This window comes from Pungitius pungitius, chromosome 13, assembly GCF_949316345.1.
Source record: "Pungitius pungitius chromosome 13, fPunPun2.1, whole genome shotgun sequence".
NCBI classification, from domain to species: Eukaryota; Metazoa; Chordata; class Actinopteri; order Perciformes; family Gasterosteidae; genus Pungitius; species Pungitius pungitius.
This window is the reverse complement of record NC_084912.1, coordinates 2825717-2852707: the sequence shown is the minus strand read 5'-3', so window position 1 is coordinate 2852707 and position 26991 is coordinate 2825717. Positions and strand designations below refer to the sequence as shown.

Below are 26991 nucleotides of genomic sequence, written 5' to 3'. Positions count from 1 at the left end.
GTACGAACCCTCCTACATCGATCACAATGGATGACTGATGCGGATCATCATGTGAAGCAACAGGAAACTGTTTAATCCAACAGCGCCATCCGGTGGACACACGTGGACGCACACTGTCCGGAAAGTAAATGTGTTTCTGTTATGGAAAGTTATTTAAAATCGGGACTACTGACTTCATCCTGAAAAGGAGACGTGCGCGTCTGGGCGTCTGTTTCAATCATCTCGTCACTGTCACATGTGGTCAATATGTGTGAATATATAGACAGAATGTAACAAAAAATAAAAAGTAAACAGAAATTGCAAAAATATGTATTTTGTTTGTGCAGTTACATTAATATAAATGTAATATGGCACAAATAATCACCAGATTTATGCATTTTCCACGGAATAATAAGAATAATAAAACAATGACATACTGATAAAATACCATAAAATATTTGTTTAACCCATTTATAACACTTCCCCATAACGACTCAGAGTCGTGACGATGCCCTCTGGCTCCACCTGCGCTTCCTCCACCTGTCGACACAGGAAGTCCCATTCCAGCCTCCACCAATCCGCGCCGCAGTTTCGCGCTCCCGCACAGTGGGGGAGGGGGGGGGATGTAAATACTGCGTTGACAAATCAGAGAGAAATCCCCCCTTTATTTAACTAAAAAAAATTGTTTTTTTGCGAAACCCTAGTGGCGTCGTGACGCGTCCTTTGCCCGGCAGCGGATTGCTTTTTTTTGGGGGGGGGGGGGACGAGGGACGAGGCAGGAAACCGGATCTGTACGCGGTGAACATAACGAGCATCCACCGGAGCGGATTTACCAAAACACGGCGGTGGCGAAGCGGAACAGCCGACCGGGGGAGATGGGGAGAGTGGCGTTTGTTAGCTGCGTGTGTCCGCTGCTGGACGAGTGATCGTTCCCGGTGACCGTTCGTCAGGGTTTTGATTTTTAGGGGGGATTATCTCCGCTGTGCCACCGAGAGAAGCTTCCTCCTTCCCTCCGGCCGGCCTGACACCATCGCCCGGTCGTCGCTGAATGAATCATCGCCGTCATCACTGGCTGCTGCTGGTGGTGTTGGTGCTAGTGTTGGTGGTGGTGGAGGGGTTAGGGATGCTGTCACTGTACTCTTAACACACCAAAAAAAAAGGAAAACACAAACACACACACACACACACACACACAACAGCAGCTCGCGCACGTCCCCGCGCGTCCCCCCGGGAGCCAGCATGGAGGAGATCCTGCGAAAACTGCAGAAGGACGCGTCCGGCCACAAGCACAAAGCCATCCGCGACGCCTGCGTCTACGCCCGCGGTGAGTGCACAGCAGCCCCCCCCCCCCTCCCTGTCGCCCCTGTCTCCGGCTGCAGAAGGGGGGGTAAACGCTTTGAAGTAACGTGCAGCAGATGGACCAATAAAACAGTCCGATGTCCAAGGGGATGGCGTGAAATGGAACAATCAGTGTTTCCTATAAGTTAATTTAAGGTGGTCAATGCTTAAAGGCTTATACTGAAGTGTGTGTGTGGGGGGGGCTGCACCTGCTATTATGTTTTATTTTGGATAAACAAGCACAACTGGTCATTTCAGAAGCATTCATTTCTTTTTAGATAAAACCAGACGTGATCTTTGCAACGACACAGGAACTTCCAACAAGAAGTCGGTACGAACTTTAAACTGCTGTGATCATTTGGGGGCAGAGGGCCACAGATGTGCTGGTCGCTAATTGGGGCTTCATGCACCATGAGGAGCGGCGGCGGTGACGATGGCCATTTGGCAGGCTGTCATGTGGTGACGTCATGCGTGGCACGGCCCACCCGATCCTATTTGCGTCAGTTGTGCTTTTAAAGAAGATGTGAGGCTACGGGTCTTCAAAAATAATCATCCTTTTTGCTGACTCACTGGTGGCCTTTCGGCCGACTAAAGGGGAGGTTCAGTACCAGGACTTTGAGCATCTTGCACGCGCAGCAATACTTTCTTTAAGAAAAAAGAGCTTGCACATTTTGAATGGAAACTCCTCACCGCCAGTGTCCGTCTGCACGGTTCAGTGCTTTCTCCAGAGCTTCTCTACTCAGCAAAGCAGGAAAAAGCCTCAAACTGCCATCCGAGGACGTCACACTAACAGGAAATTCATTGAACACCACTGAAGCAGGAGGAAAGCAAGCTTTCCACTGACGTCAGTGGGGATATCATTAGTAATTAGAAGGCACGACCTTTTGGTGGCAGGTGAAACTCCTGCAAGCAGGTAATGGGCTCCGATTGTGCTGATGAAGGTGCAAACATGCACGCTAAGTTAATGCACACACACACACACACACTCACACACACACACACACACACACACTCTGCAAGGACGTGTTTATACCTAACAGGGCATGACGTGGTCGGTAGATCTTGGAAACAAGCGTGTGCAAACGCATCGTTTGTCTCCAGTGTGACAAAACGGAAACCATCAGACGCCCAAAGCGGACGCCACCTTAGACACACAGAGACGTGTGTGTGTGTGGATATATATATACAGCGTGAGAGCAAAGCTGGTTTCTGCTGAACCTCTGTGTGCAACATGGCGGCCTGTGCACAGCAACGGGAGAAGGAAATAGTGTTATTTTTGGGGACTATGATTTATTACCATTTGCTACTTTGGATAACAAGCTTTTCCCTTTTTTAACTCTTAAAGTAGAAAACCAGCTTTGATGACATCACCGTGAGCTAATGTCTTATTCCAAACATTTTTCAGTATTAATCTTTTCTCCATGCCTTGTTCGATTACAGAAACCCTGGAGTCTCAGAATGGATCAGTCAAGATTTCCCCTTCAAAGCTTCGGTAAGTTGAACAGTTCAGTTTATCCTTCAACTCAAAGGGCTCCAGAGGGCACGAGGTCAAAAAGTAGAAGAAGAAGAAGAGGAAGAAGAAGAAACCGAATGAGCTTTTGATCTTTGGTCACCAGCCAGCTGTGCGTTTATGGCAGAGACGGATAACCAAATATTCAAATTCAAAGCCGTAGCCTTTCTCTATTTCACGCAACATTTATGACTTGAATGATCAAATCAGTCCTGGGATGCAAATATAGAATTTAAGCCACGCAGCAGTGTCACACATAACTGGGGTTAAACACAGCTGCAACACCAGCATAGTTTATATATATATATATATAATGTTTAATAGACAAATAATATATATTCCCTACAACCCTCTCTTGATTTGATGGAATAAAAGGTAAAATTAACGTAAGGGCCATTGAGAGAAAGGTGCCATAAATTCTGGATCCTTTTGCAGCTCAACGCGCAGTGAATTATTCATTCTGTTGTTTTATTGGGGATTATTGGATTAAATATTGATGATAACGTATTATTAATGCCCTGCCATGGTTCTCGTCCATTGGGCTCCTCTGTCTCTACAAAAAAGGGACACCTACTGTGACTCTGACTGATGTTTTTTTTAAGCAGCTTTAAAGGCAATCAATACCTTTTTTTTATTATAAAGGTCTCCTGTTTGTATTGATGTCAATGCAAGTGAGTTACTGTTTACTTTTAGTTTCATTATGGCCAGATGAGATCCAGATTAAAATGACAAATATGAAAAGCACTGTGGTTTTTTGGTCTTTTCAACCTGAGACGCTGTCTTAGAAATGTTCAGACCGCTGAAGCTACTGAAGCTACTGAAGCTACTGGCGAAACCACTGAGAGCATTAATGGAGTCGTTGTTGTTGCTGGTGTGTTTGCAGGGAGCGCTGTCTGCTGCCTCTCCAGATGGCTCTGGAGTCTAAAAACACCAAACTGGGACAGACGGCGCTTACTGGGATGCAGGTACATTGACTCCATGTGATGAATAACACGGTGCAATCTCCCTCTTTACAAGCAACATGCATCCAGGTTCAACTCCATACACGCTCCGGGTTACTGGATCTGTGTAGCCCAAAGCCCCCCCCCCAAAAAAAAAAAATTCTATCTAAACTGGACATAAAACTCTCTTCTCTCTGCTGCCGCCGTCGTCCAATCAGAAGCTCCTGTGCGAGGACAGGTTTGTGGGCGGGGTCAGCCGGGAGGTGGAGGTCCTGGAGAAGCAGCTGCTCAGCCAGATGTTGGAGGCCATCAGAGTCACGCCATCCCTCCACGAGGACTTGCAGGTGGAAGTCATGAAGGTAAACCTGCCTGAATATATTCTAGAAATAGTGTCGACTCATAATTGTTATTCAAGTGTCTCACAATCTCCAATTTCTGTGACGTTTCCTGTAAACATTGAGCTGTAAAATGTTATCCACCCCATAATATTAAACTTCACTTTTCTTTCTGTCTCCTGTGTGCAGGTCCTGCTGTGCATCACCTACTCACCCAACTTTGACATCAATGGAGACTCCATCCTGCGCATCGCTGAGGTGGGACACGCACAACCTCGTCACATATTTGATGCACCTTTAGCAACACGAGAAAAAGGGGATGTTCTGGTTACCTTTGCCAAACTAATCAGCGATTCGTAGAAATGAATATTGAATTAATTAGGGAGACAAGGTGGTGAAATACTGGACTTACCTGGTTGATTTAAAAAAGTTTATTTTGGTGGCACAAACTCTGCAATCAAATCAACACGGGTGACTTTTAATGGATCAGCTTTCACATGTAGAACTTAAAAATCAGATCGGGACGCAAGTCTTTCCTCACTGATGGATTTAGTCGGATGTAAAGACGACGCGGAGCAAGTCAAAGGGCTCCGTGCACTCAGGCCCTCGCAGCGCCTTTTATCATCGTTCAACATCGTCAATGGAAGGAAGCAATATAACGAGTATTAGTTTGGATTAATAATGAATGTGCACAGCTGCCTGGTGACAGTGTGTGTATAAATATATATATATATATACATTGACCCCATCGTTCCATATCACTGAGCACTCAAAGTAACACGTTAGAATTTGTGCGACCGTTAGTTGACATTTTAGCTTTTAGCTCGGTGCCGACAAATGATCATTTTGAGGCGATGCGAGCTTTCGCAAACCGGACAGTAAAGGTGGACGTCATGAGCGATGTGAATGAATGAGATTGTGCGAGACCCTATGCTGTTTACATGCACTATTGTTTTTCTCTAGACTGATGAAATGTGATACAAAACTATTTTGTGCTGAAAGGCAGCTGTTTACTTACCATTTATAATTATGCTGGTAACCATGCAATAAGGTACTTGAGGCTGTGCTTTATCTTCAATGATGTAACAGTTCTGTGCGTCGGGCCTAACTACAGCCTCCAATTGTTACATTACTGGATGATAAAGTACAGCCTCTCGTACCTTATTGCTTTTATATGAAGGGCAAACAGATCATTCATCAAGGTTTAGAGCTTTAGCGCCACGAGAGAGCAAGAGAGGGGTTTTTTGCTCTCTTGTGGAGAAACTCGGTAACGGTTGCCATTGGCAACCCTCTCGAGAAATTGACAAAACACTTTTGGCCCTTTTTGGTTTTTTATTAGTGGCAAAAAAACGTATGAAAAAACTGCAAAACCAACGCAAAACTCCAAAATACATATTTTTAAAATAGGAATGCAGCACATGTGTTCACACCAGTGGGCACAGGCATCTGCTTCAGAGACCGTATGTGATGATTCTTTTTAATGGCGTGAACTGTACTAAAGCTTCTATTCTTTCATGGCACATTTTCCTTATTATGCTGAAACTGCATATTTCTCAATTAATCAAAATATAATTGTATGGCTAAAAATGTTTCTGTTTTTTGTAGTGTGTGACTGTGCCATGAATGTCCTGATGCGTACTGTCACACACAGCGAGGCACAGGTTCTGGATGCAGGGATTGGCAGCACTTATTTTGATTTATGGAGTTTCAGCCGCCTGGGGTTTGAGGTTAAAAACGTCACCTTTTTGTCGCCACCATTTCACTTGCATGACACGACTCAAAATGAGCTTTTTAAAAGTGGTTGCGACCGGCCCCCTCCGTTGATTTGATGTACCTTCAGTTCAGTTTGTTTAGTGTTTTATCAAGCGGCTGGTTTTCTGTAGGCTGTAGCAGGTGTCCCTGTCAGAGCCACCCTACACAGCCTGCATCCCCTAGAGGACGGGGAAGGTAGTCCGGTCCTTTAGGACTGCAGCCAAATGACAATCGGTGACTTTGATGATTGCTTGGAGCTGGAAGAGGTTTTAATTTTGGGAGGCAGCAGGAGGCTGCACCTCACTCCGTTGTTCATCTCGAGCAGATGCTGAGTCTGTGAGGAATCTATGATGCAGCGTGTATTGATCCTCCGTTAATTAGACCCCATATGGTGGAGGTGGAAACATCCCGGAGCCTTCAAAGACTTAACGTCTGAGTATGAATAGCCCAGCTGGTCATTGTTTGCAGCTCTGCGTGAGGCCGGTAGACCCTCAAGCTCAGCCGATACAACAGACCTTTTTGTAACGAGTGAAATGAATCCCTTTTTATTGCTGACATGCGCTCTATCTCTCCCCTAAAACCCTGTTTGTGCTTCTTTGGTGTGAAGAGCTGAGCCTTGAAAAATCCCAGCTAATGATGAAACGTGTAAAAGTGCATTTATCTATTTTGTGTTGTTTGTATTCTCCGTGCTTTCTTTTATTGTTTTACATGTAAGGTTTGTCTAAGGCAATGAAATGTGCTGCATCTAACATTTGCCTTCATATTGCGGATTTCGTATTGACTGCCTGGGCGTGAGGAGCTGGTCACTGTTTTCTCAGACAGTACGACCCCCCCCCCCCCCCCCCCCCTCCTCATGATTCTACAGAGCACTTTGGTTAAAAGCCTGTGTCGTTTCACAGAGGGTTGTGTTGCTGCTCACCAACTGCCTTCCACAGCCTTTACTCTGTGACCTTCTTATCTGGCTGGAAGCTGTTACGAGACTAATGTGAGGGAGGAGGCGGGGTGGTACCCTCTGACGCCATGGAAACCGCCTCCTAAATCTCCCAGATAGTTCTTGGGGAGTCAGGACCTCATCTGCTTTTTGTGACTCGGATGTCAGAATCTACTGTGTTTGTTTTGTGTGTGTGTGTGTGTGTGTGTGTGTGTTTAGGTGTGTATCAAGACCTACATGTCCAGCTGTCACCAGCGCAGCATCAACACGGCGGTGCGGGCCACACTGAGTCAGATACTGGGAGACCTGACGCTGCAGCTGAGGCACAGACAGGAGGTCACGCAAAGCACACACACACACACACACACCACGCAATGGCTGTCGACACATAGAAACACTGTGATGCGATCAAAGATCAATAAAAGGAACATTGCTGCTACACTGACATTCATATGAACACTGCTATTGCTTTTGTCTGTTTTTATATCATTCAAAAAATGTGCCCCACACTAAAAATAAATAAATGGCTTGTGTTTTTGGTCAAACACAGGCTTTTAGGTAAAGTTTTACTAGTTGTATATATATTTTTTAAAGGCGTACTGAGATCTCCTCCTCCACAGGGGGCCGACGGAGACGAGGTGACAGCCGTGCCGCTGCACAGGAGAGGTAAGCTCACGCGCAATAACGTGCACCGAATCACCGCAGAGGGAGGCTCGGGTTCAGGAAGACGTCTCTCCACCAAGTGGTTTGCTGCCATTCGAACAGTTTTATAGCTGTTTAGTAAAGCTGCTGTAATCACCAGTCTGCAGGTAGTAAGATCAACGTCCACAATGAGGAAGTCAGGGTGATACTACACAGTCACACACACACACACAGACGATAGTGATTCATTTTATCATTTCATATACATATTTAATAATAGTAGGTGCCATGGATTCACTCGGTGTTGTATGTGTGTTTTTGCAGATATTTCTCCCACCAGCCAGGCGCTGTGTGAAGATGTGGTGACGGTTCTGACTGTGTTCTGTGAAAAACTGGAGTCGGTGGACAGGTAACAACTGCAGTTGTTTTCTCGTTATAAAAATATGTCAGTCAAAATACGGGGAAAAAAAATATTATGTTGAAATATTTTTTGAACAAAGTCACAATATGTCAGGTCGAAAAATGACATAGAAAAAAAAATAGTCAAAATATGTCATGGAAAAAATCAAAAAAATATTAATAAATTATAATGTCGGAAATGTTTTGGAAAAAAAGTGTTTGACAAAAATATTTGTCAGAAAATTAAGTCGGGTCAAAATATTTCATGGGGAAAAAAGTACAAAAATATTAGGTCAGAATATGTGATTTGCAAAAAAATATATTTTTATTTGGTCAGAAAATATAAGCTGAAAAAAATGTTTTGGAGAAAAAAAAGTCAAAACATGTAAAATCAAAATACGTCTTTAGGTCAAAATAATTCAGGAAATGTCACGAAAAAAAAAACATTAGGTCAAAACTCTTTGAAAAAAAAAAAAGTCAAACTATGTTCCTCTGAATGCTCCTTGTTGTTGTGTCTTTCCGTCCTCCAGTGAGAACCAGCTCCTCCAGCTCTTCTACCTGGAGTGCATCCTCTCGATGCTCAGCAGCTGCCCTCCCACAATGCACCTGTCCAGAGGCTTCACCGACCTTGTGTGGTAAGACATGTGTCTATGCAATTGTGTCCGTGATCTTATTCAAATGCTTAGCAGATGCATCATACGACCTTTTGGGGAGACCGGTATGTATTCATTCATCCATAATGTTCCTTCACCCAGGAAGCAGCTGTGTCCGTCACTCGTGGCGATCATGGGAAATCCTGTCAACGACAAAACAATCGCTTCCCACCACGGCTACGCGGCGCCGTCGGACCGCCCCTCGGACAGACACGTTCTGGGTAACTGCGTTTAACGCGTCGTTTTGCAGATAAATGCTGTTCTTTTCTATTCTGGTTTAGGGCTAAAGACGACTTTTCATCCTCCAGGATTTTAGTCCATCTTCATGTCCCCTTTTGTGTCTCCACCTCCAGGAATGGGCCAGGAGGTGGACTCCTCCGCCGGAGGGGTGTCCGATCAGGGCAGGGGCTCCGGCTGCTCCTCCAGCGCCCCCGCCAGGATCGCGGCGGTGGTGCGCACGGTGTGCTACGTCGCCGCGGAGCTGGTGCGCCTGGTGAGCTGCGTGGAGTCGATGAAGCCGGTGCTGCAGTCGCTGTACCACAGGATCCTGCTGTACCCGCCTCCCCAGCACCGCACCGAGGCCATCCGCATCATGAAGGAGGTGGGAGCAGGAGACTTTTTCTCCCCACAGCATCCTGTAACTTCTCAGATGGGGTTTTCCACATTCAGGCAGCCATCAATGGATAAGTGTGTGTGTTGTAGATCCTGGGCAGTCCGCAGCGGCTCTACGACCTCGCCGGCCCATGCGTGGCCGAGCCTGAAACCCGGAAGCGCTCCTTCTCAAAGAGGAAGTCCCACCTGGACCTGCTTAAACTGTTCGTAGCTCATCTCTCGCTGTTCTTTATTTGACTTTTCTTGCAGAATGGCCTTTCTGAAGTTGACCTTTTCTTTCTAGCATCTTGTTATAACTTTAGGGTTTCCTCCTTAGCCCGATGTTTTTCATTGATGTTCTTGAGAAAAGGAGCAGAATAATTGACCATGAAGTGGGCATCACGATTTTTCACCTAGTAAATAGGCAGCAATTAACCAAATTAGAATCAACCCATGTCTATATGAAGCGGTTATATATGCCTTCCTTCTTCAGGGTGATGGACGGGATGACCGAGGCCTGCATGAAGGGGGGCATCGAGGCGTGCTACTCGTCGGTCTCCTGTGCCTGCGCCCTCCTCGGGGCGCTGGAGGAACTGTCGCAGGGCCGCGGCATTCAACCCGAGCAGGTACGCCACTGCGACAGGACGGCCCCCGAACATCACGAGGGGTGCTGCCGGCGTTCTGCGCCGCTCTCAGGGGGGGGCAACAATCAAGTTTGTTAACGTGGCAGCTGTTCCGCAGGCGCCGCTTCTCCTCAGGCGACTCGCGGACATGAAAGACGGGACGGAGTCGACGCGCGAGTCCATGGAGATCAACGAGGCCGACTTCAGGTGGCAGAGACACATCCTGTCCTCTGAGCAGGCTCCCTGGGAGCCGTGCTCCTCCTCTTTCTCCTCCTCCGCCGCCCCCGCCAACGTGGCCGCCGAGCGCAGCCCCGACATCAGCATCAGCATCACCACGGAAACGGGCCATACCACTGTGGATCTGGAGCCGGTGGAGCTCGCCGCGGGTCTGGCCCAGACTACTCCCGAGGAGTGTGGGGAGGACGCCCGCCTCCCCCCGCTCGCACCCCGTGGGGAGCAGGAGGGGAGCGAGCTCGCGGCGACCCAGGGGAGCGGACGGGAGGAGGGAGGACGTGCGATGGAGGTCGAGGGAAGAGGAGAAAAAGACACAGCTGGAGGAGGAGGAGGAGGAGGAGGTGGTGGTGGAGAAAGAGGAGCTGTTGTTCCTCCAGATGTGGTGCAGCGAAGTCACGGCCTCGTCTACCCAGACATCACCAACTTCCTGTCTGTGGAGTCCAGGACCAGGGGGCCCCCCGGGGGGGGGTCGCGATACAGCGAGAGCAACTTCAGGTGTGTAAAGAGCGATTGGTGTACACTGTATTTGAGAAGCCTTTGGTTTCTTTGTTGCTTTTACGCTTGTCGGCTGGAATGCAGCAAACCACGCACCGATTCTCAGGCGCTAATGTGTCAATGTTCAAAAAAATGCACAAAAAGAGAAAACCTGACAAACCTGATCAGAAACACCTGCTCTGAATAGATCTATTGATTTAAATCAAAGTTGTTCATTAGCACAGTCCTTTCTGCCTTATAATCAGCTGTGTAGAAATGACATCACTCACCTCCCTGCCTCCCCAGCATCGAGGAACAGGACTTGTCGCGCACCGAGTTCGACTCGTGCGACCAGTACTCGATGGCCGCGGAGAAGGACTCGGGCCGCTCCGACGTGTCGGACATCGGCTCCGACAACGCCTCGCTGGCGGACGAGGAGCAGCAGCAGCAGCAGACGCCTCGGGACTGCCCGGGCCACCGCTCGCTGCGCGGCGCCGCCCTGTCGCTCAAACTGCTGCGCAACCAGGAGGCCGACCAGCAGGGCGCCAGGCTGTTCGTGCAGTCGCTCGCCGCGCTGCTGCCCCGGCTGCTGGGACTGGCCTCGGCCGGCGAGGTGGACCTGTCGCTGCAAAACTTCTCCTCGGCCTTCTGCTCCGGACTGCAGGCCGGTGAGAGACTCCGGATGCAGAGGGTTAGATTTAAAGCGGAAAAAAAACGAAAAGCAGGGGGATTCGGTTTTGTTGCCGTGTTTGAAAACTGGGAGGTGTGTGTGTGTGTGTGTGTGTGTGTGTGTGTGCGCGTGTGCGCTAAACAAACACAGGGTATTTGCCGAAGGTGGACCCATCAGCGCAGCAGTCTTACTGTTATAATTCAGCTGTGGCCACAGGGAAGTCTCTGCTCCCATAATGAATCACAGTTTAAGTAAATCCGGTAAATATACAGGGGTATTCATTTATTTGTGTGTGACGTAAAGTGAACAATAAGAGTGATCTAACTGAAGGTGTGAATTGTGAGTTTCTTCTTTTTCTTTTAGCCTCCATAAATATAGAATTCATCACTTCAGTTTTTTTTTAGGCATGACCCACAATGCATCTGCAAAAGCAGGGAGCCTGCTGGGAGTTTTGACATTGCCAGAGCAGAACATTCTGAATTAAATGAAACAATACGATCAAATGACTTTATGGATTGGATCGAGGCTGCAAACCCCCGGAGTGAAACACCTGACTCATTAGTCTCAGCTCACTCCCTCCTTCACCCCCCCCCCCTTCTCTCCCTGTGATTCATCCACGTTTTAAATTTTAATTTCTCACATTTCCTTCTTCTCTATCCCCTTTCTCCTTCATTCCGCTTTATCTTTTCCCCCACTCGTCTTCCTCTAAACACTAATACTGGTTTATCTATACCCCCCCCCAGGTGGGATCCACTCCCCGGGCTTCGAGGCAGGAGACACCCTGAGCTGTCAGTCCCTGATGAACGCGGACGGCCTGTACCTGGTGTCCTACTACGCTCTGCTGCTCAGCCTCAAACTCTGCTGCTGCGACTACTACCGGCGCCGCACGCTCGCACCCGTCCTCAGCCTGGTGAGCAGCAAACGACCCCCTCCCCACCCCCCGGTGGAGGTCTGAAACTGATGAAATGGAATAGCTGGATGGATCTTGATGACTGGCCCCTTTGTCGCAGAAGGAGTTTGTGCGTCTGATCCAGAGCAGCGGCGTCCTCGTGGTTCTCTCTCAAGCCTGGATCGAGGAGCTCTACCGCCAGGTGTTGGAGCGCAACCTGCTGGGCGAGGCCGGGTACTGGGGCTCCCCGGAGGACCACACGCTGCCGCTCATCACCGTGCTGACAGGTACCTACTCCACCCGTTCGCCTCAACCTCTGTGGTTTCTCACCTTGAAGGTGATTAAAGGATGGAAACTTGGTGGACATTTTCTTGGACACAATGTTACTAAAATTCCCCAGAACTCGTGTAATTGTACGTCATGGTTGGCCAAAAGAACCCTCTAAAATAACCACATCAATTGAGAACCAGATGGACGATGTTCCCTCCTCCCCAGATATTGACGGTCTGGGCAGCAGTGCGATTGGAGGACAGCTGATCAGGAGAGCGTCCAGCAGATCGCCGCTCAGCTGTGCCAAGGCGGACAGTGACACGGTGTTGGCAGGTCGGTGGACGGAATGCGACGGATAGATCGATCGATTCGGTTCATTCACGGATTTACTCAGTGAATTATTCAGTGGTTTCATATCGCTACACGCGGGGATAGAAAAACAACAAAGGGCGAGGTGGGGAAAAAGAGAGGAGGGGGGGCCGACTCAGGCCGAGATGGAGAGAATGAGTCAACGACCAGGAGGACAAAGGCTTGGCCAGGGTCGCCATGGTAACGGCTGCTGAGTCAGTCCCCCGATGACGCATGTGCTCTTTATTTTGTTGTTGTTGTTGTGTGTGCATGTGCATCTGTTCCTTGAGGCAAACACGGAGTAACGGCTCCGCCTTGCTGACGAAATGTCAATGCTGGCAAAAATAACGTCAGACCTGTTGCATCACGTCTTTGACCTCATTTAATCGGCCGTGCGACGTTTTTTTTTTTTTTTGTTGTTTTTTCCAGGCGCAGTGTTCTCGCGCTTCATCCTCACCGGCGTGTGGAAGAACCTGATCGACGTGCTGTCCACGCCGCTCACCGGCCGCATGGCGGGCAGCTCCAAGGGCCTTGCGTTCATCCTGGGGGCGGAGGGGGTCAAGGAGCAGAGCCAGAGGGAGCGGGACACCATCTGTCTGAGTTTGGACGGCCTGCGCAAAGCGGCGGCGCTCAGCTGCGCTCTGGGTGCGTCGGTCTCGCGCTTCATGTGTTAATGAGAAAACTTGGACAGCTCTTACATCTCTTGTCACATGTCCTGTTTGGAACGAATCATCAATCTGCACAATAAGAGTCCCTCCCTCCTAATACACCACAAGGACGAAAGAGATTAAATGAACTGAAGTGTATTGTGTATTTTTAAATACAATAACTATCACTCGGATCAAAGAAATAAGACAACATGATCACTATTAAATGCTTAAGTTACAAACCCATAGATGTTGTCATTTGTGTGTGTGAATGTGTGTGTTTTATTTTGTAGGTGTGGCTGCCAACTGCGCCTCGGCTTTGGCCCAGATGGCCGCAGCCTCCTGTGTGCAGGAGGAGAAGGAGGAGAAGGAAGGCGGCGAGATGGGCGACGCCATCACACAAGGTACCGAGAGCCAGCTCGCACTGCTGGGACGGATACACACATGCGCGCTGACGCACGATAACGCAAACACACAAACACGAAAAGCAACCTAACACAGAATGTGAGTTGGCAAGGGTTTGATTGACACATTGTTTATCCAAAGTATTTGTGTGTGTGTGTAGTGCCATTTTCCTCTGATGATGGCTTTTTTTAAGAAAGGTTGCACTTGCATATTGCTGCTTGTGGAGACCTACATTTCTACTGTAAGTTACATACCTGTGTGTGTGTGTGTGTGTGTGTGTGTGTGTGTGTGTGTGTGTGTGTGTGTGTGTGCGTAGTGAAGCAGCGCGTTGAACATCGTCTGGAGCAGATCGGTCGTCCTCAGGGAGTCCGCCTCCACACGGCTCATGTGCTGTGTATGGACGCCATCCTGAACGTAGGCCTGGAGATGGGGAGCCACAACCACGACTGCTGGCCACATGTCTTAAGGTGCACGCACACACACACACACACACACTAACATAGCAATGCTAGCTGCTACCCAGTTTCCACCATCTGAAATATTTACCAGAATTTCTAATTTACTGGTTTTCTTTCTCTCTCTCTCTCTCTCTCAGGGTGACCGAATACGTCAGCTCGTTGGAGCACGCCCACTTCAGCGACGGCACCTCCCAGCCGCCGTCTCTGACCACCATCACCCAGCAGAGCCAGCAGGCGGGCGCCGTGGACCTGGGCACGGAGCTGAGCTGCGAGCCCAGCCCGGAGGCCTCGGAGCTGGGCCTGAGCCGGCCGGTCATCCAGCCCCTGTCCATCCAGGAGCTGCTGAGGGAGAGCAGCCGAGGACGGGGCCTGGACCTGAAGAGCGGCAGCCTGATGACCGGGACCAGCGCCGCCAAGGCCGTGTGTACACTGTCTACGCAGGCCGACCGGTAGGGCGCCCCAGGACGTCGCACGATCATCTCAATGATCATTATAAATCTACAGTATACTCCTCTCATAATGCAGCATAATGCTTTTTTCTTTTTTTTTTTTACAACAACCACAAGATGGCAGCAGCAGCGCATCGCAACCTGAGACTGTGGATTAAATGTAGAATTGGGTCAGGGTCAAGTTCAGAGTCCTCACGGGTATCTAAAGTACAAACGTGTCTGTATAAGTGTGCGGGCCAACAGTTCTGCGCTGGTTAAAGTTTGGCACAAGCAGGGAATAAACTGTGTTTATTTCAAGGATCATCTCTTATGTAACCGGTTATCCTGCTGCTTTTAGGGGCAAAGAAATGTTCCCTCTGATCTGTTGCAGCAGATGGACAGAACACATTTCCCAAGCTGAAATTGCGGGCCAAAACATAGTGAATGGTCCTCTGCAGCGGGCTGTGACCTTCGATGGCCCCCAAACTGTGTTCTTCTGCACTATTATTATTACTACAATGTTTTCACTTCACAACCATTCAAAGGCTGTTATTCTTTAATGATTTCGGGTCATTTTCTACTGTAGATGTTCCCGTGGGTGTAATGGAAACACTGTGCGTGTGTCTGTGTGTGTGTGCATGTGTGTGTGCGTGTGTTCCAGGTTGTTTGAAGAAGCCGTCACCAAGCTGAACCTGGTCGGGCTGGTGGGCTTCTTGCAGCAGCTCAGGAAGGCGTCTCAGTCTCAGCTGTTTGACTCCGTCACTGAAACCGGAGACTATTCTCTGGCAATGCCAGGTACACACACACACACACACACACACACACACACACACACACCTGGCTCCTTCGGTGAATCCTTGCTAATATCCAGAATGAACATATAATGAAGAATTAAGTGTGCATAGTTCTGACATTGAACTATAATCCATCTAGAATGAATAAAAGGAAGGGGAAAAGCTCTCTTAAAAAACGGGTTACATCACCACACGGTTAGGGCGTTTAATGAGGAGACGAATGAAGCGCTCCCCCTTCATGCCTCCGCTGTGCGTCCGAAGGGGAGGCCAAGTCGACCCTGGACCGGCGCAGTGCTCTCCATCTCTTCCGCCTGGGCGAGGGCATGCTGAGGATCGTCAGGAACCGCAACCGACCGCTGCTCCACATGATGCGGGCCTGGAGCGTCGTGGCACCGCATCTGGTGGAGGTAGGCCGCTTCCATCTTCAAGGGGTCAGCGGGGCGGGGTCAAAGGAAGTTAGGAAACCGGAATTCAAGGAATTCTTGAATTTAAACATTAAACCAATTGTTCTTCACATGCGGCCTTTAACTCTCGGGGATGACGTTAAAGAAGATGATCTCCAAAAATGAGCATTGTAGCTCGCCGCTGAGACAGTGAAGAGGTTGTTGTTCCCGCAGGCTTCGTGTCACAAAGAGCGCCACGTGTCCCAGAAGGCCGTCTCCTTCATCCACGACGTGCTCACCGAGGTGCTGACCAGCTGGCCGGAGCTGCCGCACTTCCACTTCAACGAGGCGCTGTTCAGGCCCTTCGAGCACATCATGCAGCTGGAGCTGTGTGACGAGGACGTCCAGGACCAGGTGCAGTACCGACCCGCCATCCGTAAACGCCACGCACGCGGTTCGCCACGCGGTCAGGAACGAGTATCCAGGTTTGTCTCGCCCCTCCCCCCCCCATCCCCCGCAGGTGATTACGTCGATAGGCGAGCTGGTGGAGATGTGTTCTCCTCAGATCCTCTCAGGCTGGAGGCCTCTGTTCAGCGCTCTGAGGACTGTCCACAGCAGCAAGAGCGACACCAAGGACTACCTGCTGGGAGAGTACTCCATGGGTACCAGTGCACACACGTTTGGTTTATTATAAATACCTGAGGTTTCGTCGACGGAAGCAACCAAAATGCTCTTCTTTCATTGCTCCCCCCCCCCCCCCCCTCGTGTTCTCTCCTCCAGGGAAGTCCCAGGCACCGGTGTTTGACGTCTTCGAGGCTTTCATCAACACCGACAACATCCAAGTCTTTGCCAACGCTGCGACCGACTACATCATGTGCCTCATGAAGTTTGTCAAGGGCTTAGGTTTGTCTCGCCGCTTCATTCAGTTCGTTACTGTGACTTTTTCCGTCTGGGAGTACGTACTCATCACAGTTACTATTGTGTGTGCGTGTGTGTGTGTGTGTGTGTGTAGGAGAAGTGGACTACAAGGAGATCGGAGACTGTGTCCATGTGTCTGGTTACAGCTCCACTGACCTCTGCCTGCCTGCTCTGGACTACCTACGCAAATGTTCGCAGGTACGACCTTTTTTTCTTTTGGCGAATTGTGTGCGTTTTTTATTAATCCAAAACAATCATTGAGTAGCTGCTGATGGAAGAAGCTTCACATGCACATCCTCAATCACGGGGGGGGCGTAATTGAGCTTTTGACTCGACAGCTGCTGGCAAAGATCTACAAGATGCAGACCAAGCCCGTGTTCCTGGGGGCGCGGCTCGCCAGCCTGCCGATGAGATGCCAGGAGCGCTCCATCAGCACCGAGGACGGGATGGACTGCGTCCTGCAGGAGTTTGACGACGAGACTGGTAACGCGCACGTTGCTCTCTTTTCTTCTCGATCTCTCTCTCTCTCTCTGACCCCCCCCCCCCCCCCCCCGTCCTGCAGGGCTCATCCAGGTGTGGATTTTGTTGCTGGAGCAGCTGACTGCGGCGGTGTCAAACTGCCCCCGCCAGCACCAACCTCCGACCCTGGAGCTGCTCTTCGCGCTGCTCAGGGAGGTCTCCGCCGTGCCAGGTAATCTTACTAAGGAATGCGTCACCTGACCTCAATCCGAATGCTCCTGCGCCTCGCCTGCACTTGATGTGAACGGCCGCCGCTGTCTCCCCCCCCCCCCCGCTGCAGGTCCCGGGTTCGCCATCTTCTCCGTCATCCAGCTGCTGCTTCCCGTCATGTCGCTGTGGCTGCAGCGTAGCCACGGCGACCACTCCTACTGGGACGTGGCCGCGGCCAACTTCAAACACGCCATCGGCCTGTGCTGCGAGCTGGTGGTGGAGCACGTCAACAGCTTCATACACTCAGGCGAGACGCGGCTGCTGGCGCCGTAGCTTTTCCCCCTATTGGCCCAGTTTGTTCAGTTCAGCGTCACCCAGACGAGTTTGTAAAGGTTTTTGAGCGGTCTTTTAAGATACTAAATAGTTACATAGACATTGCTCCACATAAACCCCCCCGGGTTAGCTTCCACTTTGTTTTGAGATAAGCACTGAAGAACTGTATTGTTTTTAAAGCTAAGCCTTTCTCTAAATAGGGCAAAAGGCTCCCTGGCGGTCAAATATTGTCATGCTCCTGCAACAACATTTGTCCTTTTCAGCTAGTGCAACGCGCATCAGAGACGAAACACTCTGAACCCTCGGTCCACCCTCACAGACAGAGCGATGAATCGTCGTTGCTCGCCATCGTGTACAAAGTGTGTCTGTGCACCAAAGTGAAGCAGAGCGCGATTGATGACTCGTTATTCCACTGCCCTCTTTAGGCAAAGTTCAATTGCAGCCACTCCAACTCAATCCTGTGTGCTAATGGTTTGCCTTGTTATGGTGTGTGTGTGTGTGTGTGTCTCTCTGCAGATATCGGTTGCGAGTCCCTGATCAACCTGATGCTGAAGGATCTGTTCAAGCTGCTGGTGGCGTGTGTGTCTGAGCCGGCAGAGACCATCTCCAGAGTGGGCTGCTCCTGCATCAGGTGACGCTGCTTAAACACCCAACTAGAAAACGCAGGAATCTCTAAATCTCGATCAGCGTCTTTTTAATAGTCCAAATCATGAATAGCCGTAAACTGCTTCCAAAGGAGAAGGTGGCTGAAATATCTACTGTGGCATCCAATGCATTAACAATAGGAATGAATGATAGATACTTAACGATGGACAGTCGTTAGAAAGTATGTGATCAGATCCCTTTTAGGTTGGGGGTCGTCTCTCGTCCAACCTGTGCGGCCTCTCTCCAGGTACATCCTGGTCACCGTGGGCCCAGTGTTCACAGAGGAAATGTGGAGGTTGGCCTGCTGTGCCCTGCAGGACGCTTTCTCGGCTACTTTAGAGCCCGTCAAGGTAAGCGACGCGATTACATGTCGATGTGTTTTTTTTTTCAAATAGTCAACACACAAATGTAAACAGGAAGGAGAAAAACGTAGATGAGAAATGAGAAAAAATGTGTTAAACTTGTTTAATGTCTGGACATTAGCAGAAGAATAAAGTAGAGCCGTCAGATAATGTGTGTGTGTGTGTGTGTGTGTGTGTGTGTGTGTGTGTGTGTGTGTGTGTGTGTGTGTGTGTGTGTGTGTGTGTGTGTGTGTGTGTGTGTGTGTGTGTGTGTGTGTGTGTGTGTGTGTGTGTGTGTGTGTGTGTGTGTGTGTGTGTGTGTGTGTGCGATATCAATAGAGGGGACACAGCACCAGGCATTCTATTGATGGATTTTGTGTTCTTCTGACCGACTGCTGCTAAGCAGCTTTACAGCTTAGAAACAAGCTGATGTGGGGGGGGGGGGGGTGAGAGGGGATGAGAGTTCTTGATCAAAAGCATTAAGAAAGACAACGATGAAATGTGGTGTCCTTTTTTTCAATTCTGTCTTCTCGTTGAAGCACTTTTTGGGGGAATTCATCTCACAGATGATCACCTTTTGTCGAAAAGGACATCGGATAAAACTCTTCTGTCCACAATGCATCGGGAGTCTCTAGGGTTTAAAAACTCTCAGTTTAATACTTGACATCTCAACATATAGCTTAACGTGCTCTGGGCCACATTGACAGATACGCAGCAGGTTTCTTTATGTAACTGTGACTCCAACAGTTTGGTTTTATCTGGCACATTCCATTTATTTAGGTCTTGTTGCCGTTAACAGTGTCCTGTTATCAAGAGGCATGTTGGATGCTATTAAATATGCAATGATAAAATGAACGTTGGGACGGTTTTGTTTGTTCTACATCAGTGTATGTGCATAACCACCATCCGTGAATACATAAATGTGTGTGCACACATGTATATGTACCCACCCAGACACGCTGTTGTTGATTTACTGTGTAAATGAAATGACTCCTCGCAGTGAATGCGTGGTGTTTTTTTTAGAGGAAACTGGCGGCGGTGAATATGAAGCTTTAACGTCTTTAACGTGAAGCTCGTGTTTTTCACACACGGCCGTGACCTTTCGCTCGGGCCTACAGAAAGGCTGCATGCATCACAAGCACCGCAAGCCGGGTCACATCAGATATAATGCGGCGGCTGCGTTAAACTGTGTAATACCGCCTGAGTCCAGCAATAATCTTACATGTGGTCATCAGCTGGCGCCATTTATTCTGCATTGATGTGGTCGGCGGCTCTTCGCGTTTTTATTGAGGAGGTATCCTTGTATTTCAATCCCCCCCCTCCCCCTCTCCGTGTCTCTCTGCAGAACCTCCTGGCGTGTTTTCACAGCGGTTCGGACAGTTTTTCCGGAGACGCCTGCGAGGTGAAGGTGGCGGCTCCGTCCCACTGTCCTTCGGCCGAGGCCGAGTACTGGAGGATCAAAGCCATGGCTCAGCAGGTCAGACGATCTATTGGCCGCGAGGAAGTCAGAAGGGGGAGTGTTGAGTGCGCTTTAAGCGTACGACTCGATATAACAAAGTGCACACTAGCGTTCGGGGGCGTGTCTCTGCAGATTAAAACCTTATGATTATGTCATGCTGTATTGCATTTGATTTATCAGCTTTTCTCTTTCTGCATCATCCGGTCTTTGGGCTTCTCGGGACGAGGATGTAAAAAAAAAAAAGTAAATGTAAAACGTGTTTTAGTTCAGTGCCAGAGAGAGACGCACAAGGTTATGAATCTAAACACACAATAATAGTGTAGTTATGTATAAGTATTCTTATCTGAGCTTCATTCAGAAGCTCTTTCAGTCAGCAGGGAGATCCACGTTTTAAAATGCAAACCGCAGTTTTACAGCAAACCCTCTGACCCCGAGGCCATGAAGGGGCTCTTTTGCCCCCCCCCCAAGCAGGGCTGCAAAAAATCTGCATTATTGTCCTCAATAATTCAAGAGGTTTTTGTGTTGAAACTGATTACCCAAAGCCATAAAGGATATTCATAGGAAATATTCAAGAAAAGTAGACTAGAAATCGAGTTACCTCCAGCTGTCTTTCTCCTTAACTCAAAGAACGAAAAGACGCAATGAAACTTCAATGAGGAAACATTATACGCTAACCGCAGTCCCCTTTGTGTCCCAGGTCTTCATGTTGGACACCCAGTGCTCCCCGAAGACGCCCAACAACAAGGAGGGCTTCGAGCACGCTCAGTCCTGCGTTCTGGTCATCGAGCTGCCGACGGACCAGCAGGCCAACGGGCGCGCTCCGAAGAGGTGGACGCCGCGCACACAAGGACAAACCTCCACACCCCAAAATATAACTCCCATTCAGACTAATTCAGACACGGGTGGTGATTTTTTTAGGAGGAGTATTTCTTAGTAGATGTGCTGTCTAAACCTTTTATTTAGACACAAATCCAACCCTCACTAACGGTCTTTGCTTGTCTTTCTGCTGCTGTGGTTGAAGGAAAATTGGGTGAGGCGGCTCTCTTTGACGTTGTTCCTGCGCACGTGTTTGTCTCAATGAAGAAGAATAATAATGATAATGATTGTGAACCCCGCAGGATTCCGTTCCGCACCATCGTGGTCAGCCTGTTGTCGCACCAGGTCCTGCTGCAAAACCTCTCCGACATCCTGCTGGAGGAGTTCGTCAAGCAGCCCGACGGCACCGAAAGGGTCACACCCGTGACCCCTGACCCCGGCCGTGCCTCCGCTGGCTTCCTGCGCTACATCTCCATGACCAACTTGGCCACAATCCTGGATCTGCTGCTGGACTCTTACAGGTCAGTGCAAGAGTTGCTTTCTCGTGAGAGTGATGATGATGATGATGATGATGGGCTTCACACTGACAGATTTCTCTCCTCCCCGCAGGACAGCGAGAGACTTCGACACTCGGCCCGGCCTCAAGTACCTGCTGATGAAGGTGTCGGGCGTCTGTGGAGCGGCGAATCTCTACCGTCAGTCCGCCATGAGCTTCAACCTGTACTTCCAGGCGCTGCTGTGTGCCACCCTGAGCCAGGCCGACAGCATGACCGCACAGCAGGTGGCGCCATCTCAGCCTTTGGGTTGTTTTTATCTAATATCCATCTTTATGTCAATGGTGGATCTTTCTCATTTCTCATGAATCCACTTCATGTTTAAAAAAAAAAGTTAGTGGACCAGATATAAGTTATAATAATAATAATAATAATGATAGTTTTACTCAAATCCATCAGTTGCCCAGAGACACATCTCAGTACTTTAATCAGACATGTTAAGTATAACAATATAAAATATAAAACGACGTGTGATCTTCAGCCTGAAAAATGGTTCCTGCAGCTTTACGTTGATTTTTATTTGACCTTTGGGAGGTTTTTTGGAAAAACTATTTCTTCTAATTGATTGAATCAGTCCAGTTGTAACTTACAGACCAGTTGGCCTCCTTACAAAACACATCAGAACCTGGAAACATTGTGGTAATAAGAGGTCATCAGCAATTAAAAAACTCAGCAAACCTTTCGTCGTATTTAGGTGAAAAGGATGCTGCGTGAGGAAGATGAGGGGAGCTCCGATTCTTCTCACCCTGGCTCTGCTTCCTCAGAGGACGAGGACATCTTTGAAGAGACTGCACAGGTGACGCAAGAACGCACGCACACACACACACACACAGAGCTTCTGTTCTTTATACAAAATGATTGTAGCGACAATTTACCATCTTGTCACTAGTTAGAGGTGTTCGTAGGGCTATCTGACGCGTGGTTCCAAACAAATCCACTTCCAGTCCAATACTGCATTTATCGTCTTTATTTTGGCTCGGTTCTGATGCTCAAACACATTGCAATCAATAGTTATGGTCCACCATGATTCTTGATCTTCACGGTCAAAAACTGTTTGCTTCCCCATAACACCTGGCCTCCCCTGCTCTCTGATTATCTATATACCTTAAACCCATACTCCACCCAGTGTTCTCCAGTGGAACTACAACAGCCATTTGAGAGCATAATGGCTCTTACAATGATTATTGAGCAACGAGCAACTTTTCCCCCTCATCCAACTTGTCCGTCTCCCTCCGTGTTTCCCCCGGGCAGGTCAGCCCCCCCCTCGGCCGGGACAAACGTTATCACTGGCGGGCCCCCGTCCCGTCCCTCAGCGTGCAGCCGCTGAGCAGCGCCGACTGGGCGTGGCTGGTCAAGCGCCTCTACAAGCTGTGCATGGATCTGTGCAACAGCTACACCCAAATGCACCGCGACCTGGAGAGCACGCTGGAAGACATGGCGCTGCAGAGAGGCGGGGGGGCAGGAGGTGGAGGAGGAGATCACGTCTTCTTCCTGCCTCTCTTCCCGTCCGAGACCTCCACTCCGACTTCGGCGAGCGGGCTGTCGGCGAGGGGGACGCCGTCGGAGGACGGCGCCTACAGGTGCCAGGCGGCCGACAGCGCCGCATCCCCGGGGGACACGCCCACCCCCAGCCCGGGATTCAGGTCGGACATCAGTCACTGCCCTTGTGTTGGCCACCTGCCGAATGTCTGTCCTCTAGTCTGCGCCCCGGAGCAAAAAGTCAAAACATCATCATGTCAACAACGCCCTTTGGGGAAGTCACCTGACCTTCGTTTCTGTCCTCCTCACAGCTGCACAGGGAGCCTGCCCCACCACATCCGGCCGGAAGGCGAGAGGAGGGACTCCGGGACAGCGGGAGGCGCCGCCGCCGCCGGGGGAGGACGGAGAAAGGAATGGTGGGAAAGCGCCGGAAACAAACTCTACACCATCGCCACGGACAAGACCATAAGCAAGCTGATGATGGAGTACAAACGCAGGAAACAGCAGCAGCCGCCGCAGCAGCAGAGCCACGTCAACCTGTTCATGAAGGAGCAGGGCCGGGCGGCGGCGGCGGCAGGAGGTGGCGGCGGCGGCGGCGTGGGGGAGAGGCCCCTGCAGAGGCCCCAGCAGCTGGTGGACCAGCAGGCTCCCCCCATGAGGCACTCGGTCAGCGCCGGACCCGAGGTTCTGAGGCAGGAGAAGAGACCGCGGTCGGGATCCACCATCAGCTCCCACGGCGTCTCTCTGAGGGACTCTGAGGCGCAGATTCAGGTGCCGGCACGATTTTATCATTACACGGGTTTACACATTACAAGTCTTTAAAGTTCTGGTGGGATCCATTTATTTAATCAATGGGGATAAATGATGCATTGCTGTGTCTTTTGTGTGTTGCGCTTTGTCGACCCTCCTTCTCTCCCCCTCCCCTCACAGGCATGGACCAACATGGTCCTGACTCTCCTCAAGCAGATCCTCCTCCTGTCGGACCCCTCGTTCCTGGCGCTGCAGCCGGCGCTCTACCCCTGCCTCGGCCAGCTCTCCTGCCACGTGACCGACGGCCGCGTCCGCCAGGCGCTGCGCGAGTGGCTGTGCCGCGTCGGCCGACTCTACGACATCAGCGCGTGACGCTCGCCGCCGGCCCCGAGGAAGCGGACGCGGCGAACGCCGAGCGAGGTCTTGAGGGTCCACGAGCGCGCCGGCTGCTGGTCCCGGATGTCATCACGCTTTTGAACAATGCCACTTGACATTACAGGAACCGTGTGTAGGATTTGGCGGCATCTGGCGTGTGTGGTCGCGTGTTGCGACCAACACGGATGCACTGAACACTGATTCTTATCCTCAACGCCGGCCCTTTAAGTGATTGTCAGATGAGAGGATGTTTGTGAGAATGAAGGGTTTAGTGTGTTTCAGAAGGATTCTTTGTATTTCTCGGAAAGCTACTGTGTAAAAGCTTTGACTTAATACGATATGCTTGTTTTGGCTCATGCGCTCATCATCTTGTCGCAGTATTGTCTCCCAATGCTTGATAAACAACCATATTGAATTATTGCTTCGGGCAGACTTTGAAGTGCAGAGTTTTCATTAATGTTAAGTTTATTTGCCTTTTTTTTTTTATATAGAGCGGCTGTTGGGGAGCTCAATGGCGTAGAATTAGATTCTTGCAGCCATCTGTCAGAGTGTTTTATTGCTTCCATGAGCTGTGGACACTTCCTCATCAGAGCTCCATGGGGGGGTTAAAATTTGCTTGGGCCACTCAATATTGTTATATTTATTTACTCCGAATCAGAGCGCGAGGTCCGTTACATTCGACAGAGACGTGTTTTACATTCGGACCGATTGTACATAAAAGTGTTTTTGCTGCATTTTCTGTATCCAGCTTTAAATACTGTGCGGCCACATTCATCACCTTGAACTTAATGTCTGAATGTTTATTATTCACCCTTTGAAGTTCTGGAATTATTGTGTCACCAAAGGAGCTATCGAGTATTTAAACCAAAACCCACTCGTATGTGTAATTTAATGTTGAATGCCAATAATATTGCTCTTTATGTGTTTCAGTGTATTTATGTAAATGCTTTGTCATTAAGATACTTAATTCTATTTCTCTAATTCTTTTCATATGCGGCTGACACATTAAGCTCCAACTAATGAGTTGATGGGGTTTTTTTTCGGATCAGTTATAAGAGCCAAAGGTGACGCCTTCTTCATTTGCTGTGGATCTTTTCCTCTGACGAAACAATCACCGCCCAAACGTCCCACATTTCAACATTTAAGACGCGCATGTTGCCATGACGTTCTTGATCACACGGCTTTGTACTCTTTGCTACCCATCGCGTTGACAAGTGTGTCTTTGCAAGAAACCTAATTGTGTATCTCAGTTTACTCTTCGCCCCAAGTGTTTGCTGCAAGAAGCTGTAAATATTGATTTAGCTGTTGTTGTTTTTTTTTTTTTTAAGACGAGCGGCGACCTGCAGGCGCGTTAAAAGTCAAGCAGATTGAGAAGTGCCTTAAACTTTGCATTCTGGGGACCATCAGGAGCGTCTCCTCCGGTTGCCTCAAATAAGTCTCATCGAGAGACGGATTCTAGAGTTCATCATCTCAAATGCTACTTAGTGGCCTTCTCCAACACAGCATGATGTTCATTTTATAAAGTATAGTCCTTTTTGGAGTCAAACAGACCATGAAGCTGGGGGTAGATTTAGGGGCGGGCTTGCTGTGATTGACGGCTTGCTGTCCGCTTGTTTTCGTCGCATTTCATGTCAAAAGAAGATAATTGTTGCATTCAGTTGTGTAATGTTCTGGGGCTTTTATGACCGAGCCCCCTTTACCGTGTGTGCAATTGTTAAATGTATATTATTCCTAAGAAATGAATGGAATTCGTGTTAAACACCTCCCAAATCCATCTTCATCACATCTGCTCCCACGCAGTCCTCCTTTCCACCGTCCCAACAGTTTGACAACCGGCTTTGCATTGTCCCGCCTTCTGTCCCGTCCCGTCTCTGCTGTCCCTCGACCCCGGTTCGGCGTCCCTGACCTGTCCCCCCCCCGCCGTTTGAGGATGAGCATCGTGCGGACCAGATGTTGTGTGATCAGAGGGGGGGGGATTTATTTGGTGTTAAGTCCGTGCCAGCGTTTCCATCTAAAAAATTAATAAATAATATAAAGCAGTGGAATTAGGTTTCGCTTTGTGTTGATTTCATTCATTTATTCATTCATTCATTCACTCACTGGTCCCAGCATAAGTCTTGCGGATATCGGATATGTGTTTTTCTATTTTGACCACGACTCTTTTTGTGCCCAGAGGTAAAGGTCACACTGATTTCGGGACGGTTTGTGATCTGCACTCTTGATGCGCTGCCGTCCCCGTAAAACATTTCTCCACAAAGTCTTTAAAGCTCTTTCCTGCTTTCTGTTATTGCGAAAGCGCCTTCTTTTGTCCTTTTTGCTGGGGAACTGTAATCGCATTTGTGCTGATAACTTACAGTGAAACCATCTGCAGTTGAGTGTGCGTCCCGAGGGATTATTGGGTCTGTGAGCAGATTGAAGTTGGTGACCTAATACGATCAAACCCAAGAAAGATTGCTGGTACGTCTCAAAAGAACGTTTAAAAAAAAGAAGCGTAAAACAATCTTTTGTTTGTTTTGGGAGAATTTTTGCTTGTAACAATACAAATGAAAGTGGATTTTGGACAATTTAGATGACGGTTGATTATATTTGGCTTTGTTTTTTTTGCAGATTGTGGTTTTGTTGGCAGAGTGAAAGCAAAGCAGGTTTAACTCTGCATGTTGCAGTCTGCGCATCACCCAGAAATGTTCCATCGTGGGGGGTGGGGGGGGAGGACATTCAACGGCGTGGGATTAGATCGTACGTTTGTACGTTGTTTTAGTTGCAGCTCAGTTTGAATGTGTCGGTGTTCCTGCAGGGGAGCGTGCACACCGTCCCCGGTGCTTGCTGCACGCTCCTCCGCGTGTTTGACCTCAAACGCCTCGCTGCTGGTCCGGCATCAGCGGCTCGGCGGGTGTGGTTTCACTGAAGTGCATTTGTTCCTGCTTCTTTTTGATATCAAATAAAGGCACCTGAAATCTC

The 26991-nt window shown here is 49.2% G+C and overlaps 1 protein-coding gene across 2 annotated transcripts; it reads left to right on the top strand.

Annotated features, from left to right (window-relative positions):
- The first annotated feature begins 433 nt into the window (after positions 1-433).
- arfgef3 (ARFGEF family member 3) lies at positions 434-26991 on the top strand. 2 transcript variants are annotated; one of them, XM_062566454.1, is made up of 41 exons: positions 434-1303; positions 2758-2809; positions 3711-3792; positions 3990-4127; positions 4293-4361; positions 7006-7122; positions 7407-7452; positions 7753-7837; positions 8358-8462; positions 8583-8701; positions 8834-9081; positions 9183-9295; positions 9565-9697; positions 9813-10423; positions 10709-11070; positions 11816-11982; positions 12083-12248; positions 12457-12564; positions 13009-13224; positions 13520-13630; positions 13948-14098; positions 14227-14538; positions 15179-15312; positions 15573-15718; positions 15929-16108; positions 16215-16356; positions 16475-16597; positions 16707-16810; positions 16951-17095; positions 17175-17303; positions 17412-17588; positions 18131-18245; positions 18507-18609; positions 19946-20077; positions 20757-20887; positions 21178-21396; positions 21485-21656; positions 22124-22225; positions 22681-23072; positions 23220-23679; positions 23839-26991. In XM_062566454.1, the coding sequence occupies exons 1-41, from the start codon at positions 1219-1221 to the stop codon at positions 24028-24030; spliced, it is 6894 nt and encodes a 2297-aa protein (XP_062422438.1). In that variant the 5' UTR covers positions 434-1218; the 3' UTR covers positions 24031-26991. The 2 variants fall into 2 exon arrangements, with proteins under 2 accessions (XP_062422438.1, XP_037321248.2); XM_037465351.2 differs by having other exon boundaries at positions 3987-4127.